General features: G+C 35.3%; 1 protein-coding gene across 11 annotated transcripts in view; it reads right to left on the minus strand.

The window, feature by feature from the left end:
- SEC24B (SEC24 homolog B, COPII coat complex component) overlaps positions 1 to 13,857 on the minus strand; it is a 49,551-nt gene that overhangs the window by 6,960 nt on the left and 28,734 nt on the right. For 9 of the 11 annotated variants that reach the window (XM_052774757.1, XM_052774729.1, XM_052774715.1 and 6 more), the window contains 13 exons: positions 12,652 to 12,754; positions 11,071 to 11,197; positions 10,326 to 10,435; positions 9,375 to 9,487; positions 7,725 to 7,843; positions 7,305 to 7,360; positions 6,777 to 6,983; positions 6,019 to 6,142; positions 4,624 to 4,782; positions 4,000 to 4,173; positions 3,255 to 3,365; positions 1,913 to 2,088; positions 823 to 960 (listed from right to left, as the gene is read on the minus strand). In XM_052774757.1, the coding sequence (XP_052630717.1) occupies positions 823 to 960; positions 1,913 to 2,088; positions 3,255 to 3,365; positions 4,000 to 4,173; positions 4,624 to 4,782; positions 6,019 to 6,142; positions 6,777 to 6,983; positions 7,305 to 7,360; positions 7,725 to 7,843; positions 9,375 to 9,487; positions 10,326 to 10,435; positions 11,071 to 11,197; positions 12,652 to 12,754 (1,717 nt within the window). Of the gene's footprint in view, positions 1 to 822; positions 961 to 1,472; positions 1,666 to 1,912; positions 2,089 to 3,254; positions 3,366 to 3,999; positions 4,174 to 4,623; positions 4,783 to 6,018; positions 6,143 to 6,776; positions 6,984 to 7,304; positions 7,361 to 7,724; positions 7,844 to 9,374; positions 9,488 to 10,325; positions 10,436 to 11,070; positions 11,198 to 12,651; positions 12,755 to 13,857 lie in introns of those variants that run through there. The other 2 variants (XR_008233208.1, XR_008233209.1) reach the window with 2 other exon arrangements.

Below are 13,857 nucleotides of genomic sequence, written 5' to 3' on the forward strand. Positions count from 1 at the left end.
CTGAGTTCAGACTCGCATATGTGAGTTTATGAAATACCTTAAAAGAAACTGAGACTATAAATAGCTCACAGGTTGTGCTGAACAATACCAACTGCCAGAGAAACTACTGAAGTTACTATATAATCTTGTATGACACGTAAAAACAAACTCCTACATATACTTTTCCAAAGCTAGTGACTAACAAGCTCACGAAAACTTACTTAAAAAAACCAACTTATTTTTGCAATTACAACTAACTTTGACCTTAAATAAAATCCAATCTTACTTCTGTTAAAAAATGCATATATTTCCTAGGCTACCTCTCTAAAAGGCGAACCAATAAAATCTGGTTTCGTGCATGAAGTACTTCCTCAGTCTGATCATGACCATCTAGAAGTACAACTCTGTTTCATCCACATCAGTCTGAGAAACCACTGAAAGTTTGTTACTCCAAGCAACTTTACCTGGTTTAAGTATACAAAACCTAGAATCTTCCACCAAATCTACCTCACCCATTTCCCCCAGGCAGTTCTAAAACACAAAACCACACTGGAGATATTTCCAATACATACAATCTTATCTGCTTTCTTTGTATAATAGAAAAACATGGAATTATTGTGGTCACTTAAACAAGGTGAAGTAAAACCACAGTTCTGCTCATAACACAGTACTGTACTTGCAACTCAGAACTTGAAAATGAATGTTTTTCTTGGTTTTTTTATAACTTATGGAAAATGTTCAGTTTACATTACAATAACAGCTTTATTTAAATTATTGCAGCACAACATCAGGTTTAACAGACCATTAAAACTAGAAAATGTTATAAAACAGGCTTCATATTACCTCATCAATCAACTTGTCTATTCTGTACAAGTTGGGATGTATCATTTTCATCAAATGAACAAGAGGCTGGCTCTTCATCTGGCACATTGCATATACGCGATCATCCAAGCGTGTACTCGTGCCTGTTCTAAATGCTTTCTGTAAAAGAACAGTGTTGTTACTCAAATAAGTCCTGTATTTTATGTCACATCTAAACAGTGTATTTCAGATTTTTTGAAAGTGTCAAGCAAAGATGGCAAAGCTTTTGTAAAGTAATGTATCTTGAGGTACATTAGAATCTTAATCAAATACAACTTGAATACAATACCTTTTAAAACTTAATCCATTCTCCCTTTTTATTGATGAAGGACAACAAAAAAATTCCCCACACACACTTTCTGTAAAATTTTTACGTGACTGGGCCAGCATTTCTCATCTTTATTCTTGACAAATGTTACTGGCCTGTGAAACTCACCAATGCAAGATATCATGGGAAGATATGAGCCTAGCAGAGTTCAAAAAAGATAATTCTGTGGATAAGATTAACTCTGATTTTATATTGGTAAGAATTAAATGTTAAGGAAAAGCTTTGAAAGGGAAATATACTTTCATGTTTTATAGCAGAAACTAGGCTCTCATAGGATAAAATTTATTTTGTAACTCTTTCCTACTGGATTTTTCAGATCTCCCTTAGAAGCAATCAGTAAACAATTGCTGTGAGAAGCAACACAATGGAGAAAGCACCATATTCTGATTCAATGGCGAATATTCCTGTAACTGAAGTTCACATTCACTTCTACAACAAAGCTAAGTACATCAGTCCTCTTCTCCTTGGCTGCCACAAGCATTTTGGTTTTATTTTCACTGTAAAAGAAAATAACACAAAATCCAAAAAATTCAAAACCAAGCATACCATTAAACTGTTCAGGCACTAATCATTTAAAATAAGCTAACAGTCATCTTTTCTGTGAAAGTCCTGTAAACTTGAAGAGAATAACCCAATTTTCATAATTTTAGTAAAGTGCAGGCATTGCTTGACCTAGAGCTGAAGAATTCCTCAAATTGAACAATGAATTAAATATCAAACATTAATCCACTAGATTATACATACCTGTTTGAGAAGGGCCAAAATATACAGTGGAAACAGTTTGAGGGAATTTGGTGCTATCAACATGGACTGCTGCAGATTTGAGGCAGTTGACATGTATGCTGCCAAGGAGTCTACTACAGCATTAACTAAGGCATCTCTTGCATCCGAAAGACTGGATGAAACTGAGCGATCCACAGCTGTTGGGTTAGAAGGATACAAGAAGTTACTAGAGTTGGCCTCATTCATTCCCTTGAGTTTTAAAAATAGTTGTGCTTTTGGGTGATATTTTAAGATAAAAAAAACAAAAAAACCAAAAAAACCACAAACCCACACCTGTGGTCCTAACTTTTTTAGGAGTAAATGAGACTATTGCCCGTACAGAAACTCACTTTCATGATGCTTAAAAAAATACAGTGTGGCTGATCTTAGCTCCCTAGTTCCTACTCTTAGAGAATTAAAAAAAAAAATTGTTTAAAGCTGTGGTATATACTTGAGACTAAATATAAACCCTGTTTTAAGCCTTATACAAATAACTTAGCTATTGATGAAACTCTCTGCTGTCCTACCTCCAAGATAAGATTTGCAGCAATCCCCCCCCCCCAAGAAATTTCTTCCATTACTTCAGTGGCGTAATTATGATTAGTGTAAATGAAGCTTCACCTTTCTCTGCTGAGAAAGGGCTGCAAATCCTTTGGTTGGAGGAAGCCACCTGCTGGACTGAATGCACTTTTGAGATACAGAAGTACTATTTATTTCTTCTAATTTATTTGACTATTAATATACAGCATATACTGAAATGCTGCACAGAAGCATACACATTCAATGGCAGAGATCAGTCTGTGAAACAGCTACTTATGACCCACAAGTAGGGGTAAGTAAGAATCCTTAAACCCAGCAACAACAGGATAGAAGCATAGAAAACTAATCCATATCTCAGACTTAGACATATCTTACACTGTTGGCATAAGTTCCCTTTTAGTCTCCAGCAACTCACTGCACTGAATCTCTCTGTGTCTTAAGTAATCCTAGAATGCTAAAGTTTGAGATAACAACCATGATGATACAAAAATGGGAGTTTTGATCCAGGTGTGTTATGATTCTGTCCTTCAATAAACTCTAGAGAACAATGTAAGAAGGCTCCTTTTAAAAGACTAAGGTCAACTAAGTATTCAGACTAAGGAATGTTTCAGTTAACAGTCTTGGTATAACTTTGATTTTGTCATCTTTTGTATTCTCAGGCTTCAGTGTGCTCCACTCCAACCTTTTTCTACAATACCCAGGCTTCATTCACTACTTCATTTAAACATCTGGCAAAATTGAGAACATACAAAAAGATATTTGAATCTTCCTGGTCTGTACTCACCCATGTTTGCTAAGAGGCATACAACTGCTTGTACATCCGCTCCTGCATATACATCAGCCAGCGAACTTACTACAGGCAAGCAAAGTGTGTGCACTCGAATTCGACGTTCACCTAATAAAAGTAAGTAGAAACCATTATGCAATATCTCCTGGTAGAGGTATACAAAGTCAGTCATTACAGCATATCTCTCTCATCTAAGATGCACTCGTTTTACCCTGTTCAAATTCTGCAATGCTCTAAAGCATTCAACTTCTGAATCAGCACAAGTTCATAACACAAACTAGCTTATAACATCCACAATGTTATAAATCAACACATTGATCCTACAAATGAAGTACATTGACTTCCATCCCAAAATTCTGTGGCACATTCCACAACAGGAAGTAGCTGCTATTCTTTATGCCCACCCAATGTACTACAAACTTGCTCCAATGCATCACGGGTCTGTGATTTTGGGCAAAGTGCGTGCCAAACTTATTATTGCTTGTAACAACAGTATGCCTTTTAAATAAAGGAATCTTGCTGAATCAGCTCTATGTAAGATGGAAATAAATTACATTTTCCCATCAAAATAGAATTTATAAAGATTTACATTATGTGATTAACTGCCACGTAGGCTCACTAGCTTTAACAAGATTCTCTTAGGGCATGTAGAACAACAAAAGGCTGTGGAACTAACCATACAAACATTATGTTAGAAAAAGAAACAAAAAGCCCAGTGGCCAATTCATTTGAATTTATTTACCTTTGCTGGAAGTATACAAAAGAGCTGTTTGAAAACAAACCAAAGATGTGTCAGTCAGACTTTCCTCGATGGACATTTGTACTGCAAATCCAGCGTCGGGATTGACATTGGCAAGGGACAATAGGTCAGTAGATCGTACAAAAAAGTTCCCATGAAAAGTGTGTATTGAAAGACCTAGAAGCAGATTAAATAGCACAGAGTGAGGTCAAAACAGCATGAAAACCTCCTATCAATAATTAAAACCCACAGCCCTCAAGCTATGTCTAAAAAACAGTAAAAATACTTATTCTAACTACTACGCAGAATCAATTATGTGAATCATTAGACATTTCACAGCATGAACCTGTAGAGTTCACATTCAGTTCTGAACACTCCAAACTGAATGATGCCCTTACACTACACATCAACTTAGCTGAAGTGAGATGGTGCCACCTTAAGTAAAAACCAAAACAAAACACCAAATGGCAAAAGCTAACGTAACTTACATAAAGAAGGCAACTATCTCACTCTTCAGTGAAAGAGAAATAACCTGAAATGTAATGTTGCTAAAGACTAAGCACATTCAAAGTGATAGTTAACATGCTTACATCAACTTTTCCATACGAATCAGTATTTAAAACGTACCTTTTGTACATCTTATGCGCATAACTGCTTCAAATCCAATCTTTCTTGTAAGGTATCTTTTAAGGTCTTTTTGCAACTTTTCGGCCTGAGCAGGATTATGGCTGCGATGGAAAGATGGATAGTAATAGATGCATCCAGCAGAATACTTGGACATGCAAGCTGCGAAGGAAGAAAAGATACCGTTAAGAGGTAAAACCGTAACATGAAGTCAGGACACAAAAATTGTGCCCAACCTTCTGCAAGTCACATCTAGGTTCATCTTTTTCTTGATATGACCCACATCTGTAAGACAGCAAGAACCAGCCCAGACTCAGGCCACTGAAGACAGTGATGAGTCACCCCAATACACAATTATCTAATTACACACTTACTTCAAGAAGCATGCTACCTCTGGCAACTAAGACAGGAGTGCATGCAGAAATATTTAATGGTGTAGAGGCAAAATTAAGTGTGTGCAGAGACAAATCTTGGTTTAATAGTGAAAGATGAGAACTCTCTTCTACCCCTATGATTAAACTTTATTAATTCCTTCCCATCTGGCTGTTCCCTGTTCTTGAGCAGGAGAGTATCTTCTTGTTTAAAACTGAAATCCCAGAATGAATTGTCTGACACCACCAATCCAATACTTCTGTTCTTTACTGCTATCAACTTGTCCTGGTTTTGGCTAGGATAGAATTAATTTTTTTCCAGCAGCTGGTATAGTGTTGTCTTTTGGATTTAGTATGAGAATAATGCTGATAACACACTGATGCTTTCAGTTGTTGCCAAGTAATGTTTAGACCAAATCAAGGATCCTTCAGCTTCTCATGCCCAGCCAGCAAGAAGGCTGGAGGGGCACAAGAAGTTGGGAAGGGACACAACCAGGACAGCTAACCCAAACTGGCCAAGGGATATTCCATACCATGTGACATCATGCCCAGTATATAAACTGGGGGGAGTTGGCCCGGGAGGGATCACTGCTCCGGAACTAACTGGGCATTGGTCGGCGAGTGGCAAGCAATTGCATTGTGCATGACTTGTTTTGTATATTCAAATTCTTTTATTATGATTATTATCACTTTATTATTGTTATTGTTATCAATATTATTTTCTTCCTTTCTGTCCTATTAAACTGTTCTTATCTCGACACACAGGTTTTACTTTTTTTTGCCCCCCCCAATTCTGTCCCCCATCCCACTGGGTGGGAGGGGAAGTGAGTGAGTGGCTGAGTGGTGCTTAGTTGCTGGCTGAGGTGAAACCATGACACAACTTCAAAGTCAATTTGTTTGCAGCATTAGCCGCATTTACAGAAATGCAAGAAGATTTACATGATTTAAGAATTCCTGAAGTAGCCTGTGCTTCTGAAGACAGACAACAGTGTGGAAAGAGTGAATGCATGCATTAGGTACTCCTTACCAAGAGAAGCTAGATCGGAATATTGTGAACTTAAGAGAAATAAATCCACAGCAGTCTGCTGGCCTGAACAGTCCAGTGCCAACTTCTTATAAAAATCTGTTGCTGGACCAAGATGCTGGACCACCTTTGGTGAATAAATTATACAAGAAAGAGTTAAGACAACATTCTTGCTCTCTTAAGACTTCACAGAACAAAAGACATACTATTCAGTAGCTAAGTATCATAAGGAAGTTTCCTTTAAGCAGTAACTTATAGGCCTTTCCACCTGCAGAAACTGTTTTCCTTATGTTCCATATTCTTTTAGTTTGTATTTACAAGCAGTTATGATCCTACTTTCAAGGAAGTTTACATTCTCATACAAATAAATATTCATGTAACTATGTAACACTTACCTGATGCTGTAAACTACAAGGCCATAAAAATAATAAGAAATCATGTTTTAGGTCTACAATTTAATATATCCATGCTTTGGTTCAAAACTCAGGATTAACTGAGTCAGAGATATTTGCAGCTTCTTTTGCTTTCCAAGAAAAGCTATGGACCAAAGACCCGAAAGACAGCTCATGCATTTTGAAACAAGTAATACCATACATACGTGTATAAACTAGTGATCTTCAATACACAAACACAGACATTGAATAATTAAAATTTAGTGAATCGGTATAAACAAAAAACAAGAGTTGATCTGCAGAACTATGCAAGTCAGAAAGACATGGCCAGTCCCTAGTCTCACGAGATGAATATTGAAGTTTTTGTACCTTTGTGCTTGACCTTTGATTGGGATCTTCTCTGGAATGCAGAAGCCCCGCTCCCAAAGATGGTAACTGAGTTTGAAACACAGATATCCGACCACCCGTTGGAGACATCAATTTGAACGCAGCCTGAAGAGCAGGGCCCAATGCACTGTGTGTTTCTCTTGTATTGGTGAACATATTTGGTAATGCATTCAATAGATCTTTTATCAGCTGCAGAACAGATTGAAAGGTATTTATAAGATTTTGCAAGCTTGAGATTTTCTGCTCTTCCTAAAAAGCTGTATTGCCATAACTGAAGTGGAACAATCAGTACCAAATATTTCAGCTTTGTTTTCCTTAGTGTGTTGAAACAAAGTCATAATTTTAAAAACTATGATGCATCAAAACAAACAACATATAATACTTCTATAATTAAGAAGTATCATTGGAATTAAATATTAGAAAGATAGGCTTGAATTCAAAGTTTAAAAGGAACCTCTATTCTGAATATTTAACTCTTTAAATTTAATGATACATTTTGAGCAATCATACCTCTTTGCTTTCATGGAGATTTACAAGTAAACTGTCTGGGGTAGGTAGGAAGACATCTGTAGGGAGAACAGAAAAAAGCATTTTATTAAAGAAAAAAAATAACCTTAAAGTAGAACAAAACATTTCACTGCCCACTGCTACACGTACCATGAAATAGTCTACTTTTCTGATACATATATTAGAGAGAATAATACAGTCTGTACAAAGCTTGTTTTATTCAACTCAAAATTAACATCTGAATTTCAATTTTTAAACACCACCTACTCTGTAGTTAGTGTAAGATTATTTTTTAAAAATATATTCCCTATACATTCAATAAAATTGACCTAATACAAAAATATTTGAGAGATTCTAATCTTTCTTCTGGGGAAAAAAAAGTAGCTTCTCAAAAATTTATTTTCCATTTTCTTTTTTACTTACCATCAATATCTGAGACAATCAGCATCTGAGGCTGAGATAAACCTTCTTGCAAGTTGTAAAACTGAACAGTGCTGTCAAACGTTATGAACCCTATTCTGGTTCTTGAGTCTCCAGGCAGCCTGAAGCATTAAAAAATAAACCATTAAGCCCTAAATTTCTCTCTCGAGACACATACATACACACAGCTCCTGCTGATGTTAGCAGAAACTCAGCTCACATATACAGGGGTGAAGGGAGAATAAAAGAAAGGACATCTGAAACATGAATACAAGTAATATTTCTTCAGTATTTTCTGAAAAGCTGGCATAATGATACAGCTTAAAAGACTGTTACAGATAAGCACTCACTAATATATTGATGTTTTGTTCCAAGAGAGAACTTAGTAGATTCATTTAAACATTACACTGACACATGAATGAAGGTAGCCTTCTCAGTTCTTCAACAGAAAATAGTGCCTTCTGCTCTTTCACAATTAAAAACCTCATTTACTAATGTAGTTACTGAGTACTTACAGCTCTAAACCAAAATCCATTGTCTCTACAATGGAACATACTTATTTCTCACGTGGACCACATTCCTATGTATGGCATTAAAAATACGAAAAGAAAAACTAAAGAGGATTTCTCAAATAAAATATAAAACAGCAGCAAGTGCTGAAAACCATGACAGTGAACAAAAGCAATAGAGGCAAATACTGTTTTTACCATCTGTGTATATAAATTAACTGGATGTACTGATTTTCCTATAGACTTTGCATGGGATTTTATGAATTTTCCTAAAATAATTTAGGATGTTTCTGAGAATCTGTTGACAAAATACCTGTAAAGATCTGAACAAAAAAAGACTAAATGTCAGTGAAGAATTTTATTGTACATGTTGGTGTCATTATCAGAAATTAAAATCAAGTTTCCTACGAAAAACTTGTAGAAAACAATTTTCAGAGTGAGGCCTCCACAGATTGCAAATTAGTTTTCAAAAGACATGGACGTAGTGAAGTTTATTAACCCTCACTCAAAAAGCACCACCAACAATCCCATAAATGCTGTTCCAGTGCATAAAGTAGCACAGGTAGATCTAGATAACTGTGACCTAAAAAAACCAAACTGACAACACAACTCACCTAGGCAGTCTCACACTAGTGGTTACAACATTCCAGTACACAGCACCTCAGCTGTTTCAGCACAAGAACCAGCCAATTTAATCTCTGTAATTTAGTTATTTTTGTTGGTGTTGGCAGGGGGGAAGAGTGCACTGTATAGATGTCTGTACAATCAACATGTTATTAGAAGTTAACGGTTAAATATTCTTTGCAGATAAATAAGTAAATTATTTACAGATCCACCTTTAATCATATGCAGGGAAGACGGCTTTCATCACATAAATTGCTTCAACAGCTGTTTTTTAGGGGGCGGGGGTGGGTTTTCTTTGCTTGGTTGGTGGTTGAGTTGAGTTTTTTTGTTTTGTTTTTTTGTTTTGTTTTGTTTTGTTTTTAAGACATGTAAGTTGCATTTCAGAATCTCAGGCAACAGAACTTCTGTCCTTTAGGGACATAATGTTTAAACACTATATGCAAGTTTTCTGCAAAACTGTAGGTTAGTACTGTTCATAATAACACATTAGCTAATTTGAAAAGGTTATTTATATTCTTACTTGTCTAGGTTTTCCAACAATGACTGGCAGACTATTGTCAAATATCCAGCCTCCACTGCATTGTGAGACACATCTAAAACAAATAAATATACCGCAGGCTGAGGAGGACGAAGCTATAAAGTAAAAAAATAAAAATAAAAAAATGTTCAAAAATCATATTTAAAGAAATGTTAAAAATGATTAGTCATTAGACAAGGAAGTAGGAAAAGGGAATACTTAGAAAAATGCAAGGTATACCTTATGCAATAAAATAAAACTGATTTACTAATTAAGAGTCATGCGGATAGACTTAACCACAATTCCCAGTGGTTAGTAATTCCCATTTGTAATAAGCATACAATGTTATGCTTCAGAACAGAAATCAGATATTTTAGTTCCTCCTTCCAACAGTCAACTCAAACATGACTTTCTGATGCTAGATACAGAATTCACTCTTCAAAACACCATTGTTCCATTGTTCTTTCAGTATGTGGACAATGAGATCCACTAAACAGGGTAAAAATATTCTACCTACATCCTTTTCCCAACCATATAACAAGCTGTATTTATTCATTTTGTTCATTGCCAAATGTCTTAGCCACAGTGTTTCAATGCAAAGACAAGACAAAAAAGATTTATTTTGGCTGTTGATAATAATGTCATTACGAACAGGGCCTTTTCCCAGGCCTTGTTTATCTTTCTTGGAGACAAGACTACTATCGCAGCAATTGTAGGTTGACTCCTCATTAGAATCGTTTCTGTCACTATTACTAACTAAAAATTTGAATAGCCTCTCAATATTTGCATTTGCCAGAACTCAAAATAAATACAAATTTTAACTATTCTTTGGTGTTAAGAGGACCTTCACAGGAAAATTAACACACAACACTGGAACAATATGCAATGTTAATTTCAAATGCATCTATATTAACATGCAATTGCTGTTGAAGTTACCAGGAAAACTTTTTTTACCATATAGTCTGAGGAAGCAATGAATTCCACTGTAGAATTTTGGACTTCTGGCCGTTTGTGAGGCTCTCCATAAGATCGCGTCAGAGGATTATACATAAATTCTTCAGGAACTATAAAAAGAAATATTTTTTTTCCCCCCACAAAAAAAGTTTATATATTTGTCAGCAAATAAAAACCATTACGGCAGCTACAAGCAAACTAACACAGACGTATTTCAATTATCACTAACAACTGAAAAAAATTCAAAGTAACGATACATAAAACGAAGGAACATTTCCAGTGTCTCAAGCAACATCAAAGTTAAATAACTGGAAACAAAAGGAGGTCTATTTTAAACAGCAATATATCCCCAACTTTAAAACACCAATGCAAATAGAGGATTTCACAACAATCTGTATTGTTTCTCATAACCCGTGGCCTAGATTGCAGACAGTTTTAGCTGTCATCATGTCTCCATTTGCATATTGCAACAGCAGTCAATGGACTAAGTTGATTTCATTATACAAGTAATCAGGATAATATGATTACATTTTCTTCATCTCCCAGAAAATTGCAAAACAACCTTTTGCTTCAGAAAATGCACAGCACATCTGACTTATGATCCAGAGATTTTAAAAAAACTTTTTAAGAACACTGTCATCTTAATCTACATTTTAATCTAAAGTATCCCACGGACTGATATGATACAAATACTTGAAAGAGACTCTATAAATGCAAGCATGCCCTGCTACAAAAACTTACTTACCATCGTTAACTCTATAGCACAGATTGCATTTCCACCTCCTTTGATCAATGAAAGAAACAAAAGGGTTGATATATGTCCTGCAGGATCTGCATCTCACTATTGTGCTTGATGTTATTACTGGTAATTGCTAAAAAGAAACAATGGAAAACTGTAACAAAAGTACATAATACATTTTATGGAAAACATTACTGTGCAGTACAGTGTATAAAAGCTTCGTAAGACTATATTCTATCATCTTTCCTTTTAGCTTATTTTCATACAGAGTAATTATGATGCCTATTAAAAATATCCTCCCTTTAAAATCAGAAGAAATAACATTTAATTATTGTCTTAGTCCAATCTCACAAATCAAGATGTAATAAGATTTTTAAAGAAATTACTTTAAATTACTGAGTTACAATAACACAGCTACTATAGTAAAAGGAATTACAAAAGACAGGACAACTTTTGGTGACTAAATATGACAGACAGCAAACCTTAAACAAAGAACCCACATTATATGAAAAGAATACCAGACAGTTATTTACGTTTTTACATAAATACAAATACATTAGATGGAGAGGACTTGCTTTATAGTTATGAACACAGCTTCAATCCTACACTGCACTTACCTTCTATTAACAGCATTTACCATGCCAGTAACACATTCAACACCTCTCTCCAAGAGAGCATTGTAAACACCTTTTCAAGAGGTATCTGATAGTTCTGAGCCCAACACAGAGTAGTAATTCAAAACTTCAGAGAACCACAGGCAAGCAAAGATTTCCAACAATAAGGAAAAAAGTGTGAAGGACTTGACCAAAGCTTTTCCCTTATGAATTTCAATGAAGTAGCAATTTCAAAGCTTTTTTTCCATCCTCCTAAGTCCCTGTCCTGGTTTTAGATGGGATAGAGTTAATTTTCTTTCCAGTAGCTGGACAGTGTTACATTTTGAGTTCAGTATGAGAATAATGCTGATAACACACTGATGTTTTTAGTCATTGCTAAAAAGTGTTTATACTAAGTCAAGGATTTTTCAGCTTCTCATGCCCAGCCAGCAAGAAGGCTGGCAGGGTACAGGAAGCTGGGAGGGGACACAGCCAGGACACCTGACCCAAACTCGCCAAAGAAATATTCCATACCATATGACATCATGCCTAGTATGTAAACTGGGGGCGGGGGCTGGCCAGGGAGAAGGTGAGAGTGGATCACTACTCAGGGACTAATCAGGCATCAGCTGGCAAGTGGTGAACAACTGCACTGTGCATCGCTTGTTTTGTATGTTTCAATTATTTTACTATTATTGTATTATTATTTTCTTCCTTTTTGTCTTATTAAACTGTCTTTATCTCAATCCACAAGGTTTACTTTTTTTTTTTTTTCAATTTCTCTCCCCCATCCCACTGGGTGGGAGGGGAAGTGAGCAAACGGCTTTGTGGTGCTTAGTTGCTGACTGGGGTTAACAACAGTCGCAAACAATTTCTTGCTACTTCTGTTAAATTTAGGACTTAGTTCATTATATTTTATTGTTTTAATGAAAATAGGACAAATGTGTATATTAAATACATGTACTTAAAAAAAAAAAAAAGTAAGCTACTTTACCGTTAGGTCTCTGAAGGGATGTAGCAACAAACCCAAAGGAAGCTTAGCTTTGTTTAACAAAGCCTGTGTCTGTGGAATATTTGTCAATGTACAACGAAATGAGCTGAAAGGAAATAAAAACATTAAGTTGAAATTTTAAAAGATGTTAAAAACATTGTGTTAACACCTGATTTTAAAGAGTTCTGAAATTTAAGAAATCCTGTTTTACAAAGCTGATTTAATAAACAAAATTAATGCATCAAAGAGATTAAAAAATTCCTAAAGAAACAAACAAAAGAAATACTCCCCCACTTCCCAATTTAGTAATTCAGCAATGCAAATATACTAAAATGAACTTGCAATACAGAGATAAAACTGCTTTAGGTACAATGCGCAATGTAAAATGATGTATTTTTTATTCATTATAAAGATTTTTTGGGTGAAGGAACTAAAGAAGGAATACAGTATTTACTAGTTCTTCAGAAAGTAGTATTTATATAACAAAACAGTAAAAAAGGATCTCAAATACCAAGAGAGTCAAATCCTTTTCTTTTGTGTATGAAAAGTGAAGGATGGACTTAAAGCTAAATAAAGGGCACTAAAAAACCCAATGCATGAATAGTGCTGTCCAAACTGTTCTACACATAAAGATGATTTTGAGACCCCCAGTTTTCTGATTTCTGTTTTCTGGTGGCACCATGCATTGTCACTAGGGCAGCAAGCTGAGTTAATTTGGGGCAATGAATAAAATTTATTTTGGAATTACAATTAAGATCTTTAGGGAGAGCAATTTCCATTGTACCAAGCTGCACTTGACTTGGGATAATAGATAATACTATTTAGTGTTAATTAGGGGTGAAAGGATACATCATGATTGCAAGATTACCACAGTAAAATGTACTCACAGTTTATTCAGTGTATTTAGGCATGATCATCATAATTTTCTGGAAAAAATCCTATGCAATATTACAAAAATATTCTATGAAATGCACTGCATAACATTAAGGTATTTGTTAATAGATTTTTTTTTTTTTAGATGGATAAAACAAGGCAAAGATTAAGCAGGTGTCCTGGTTTCAGCTGGGATAGAGTTAATTTTCTTTCTAGTAGCCGGTATAGTGTTATGTTTTGGGTTCAGTACCAGAAGAATGCTGATAACACACTGATGTTTTCAGTTGTTGCCAAGTAATGTTTAGACCAAATCAAGGATCCTTCAGCTTCTCATGC

The sequence above is a fragment of the Harpia harpyja genome, chromosome 2 (genome assembly GCF_026419915.1).
Source record: "Harpia harpyja isolate bHarHar1 chromosome 2, bHarHar1 primary haplotype, whole genome shotgun sequence".
In the NCBI taxonomy this organism is placed as follows: domain Eukaryota; kingdom Metazoa; phylum Chordata; class Aves; order Accipitriformes; family Accipitridae; genus Harpia; species Harpia harpyja.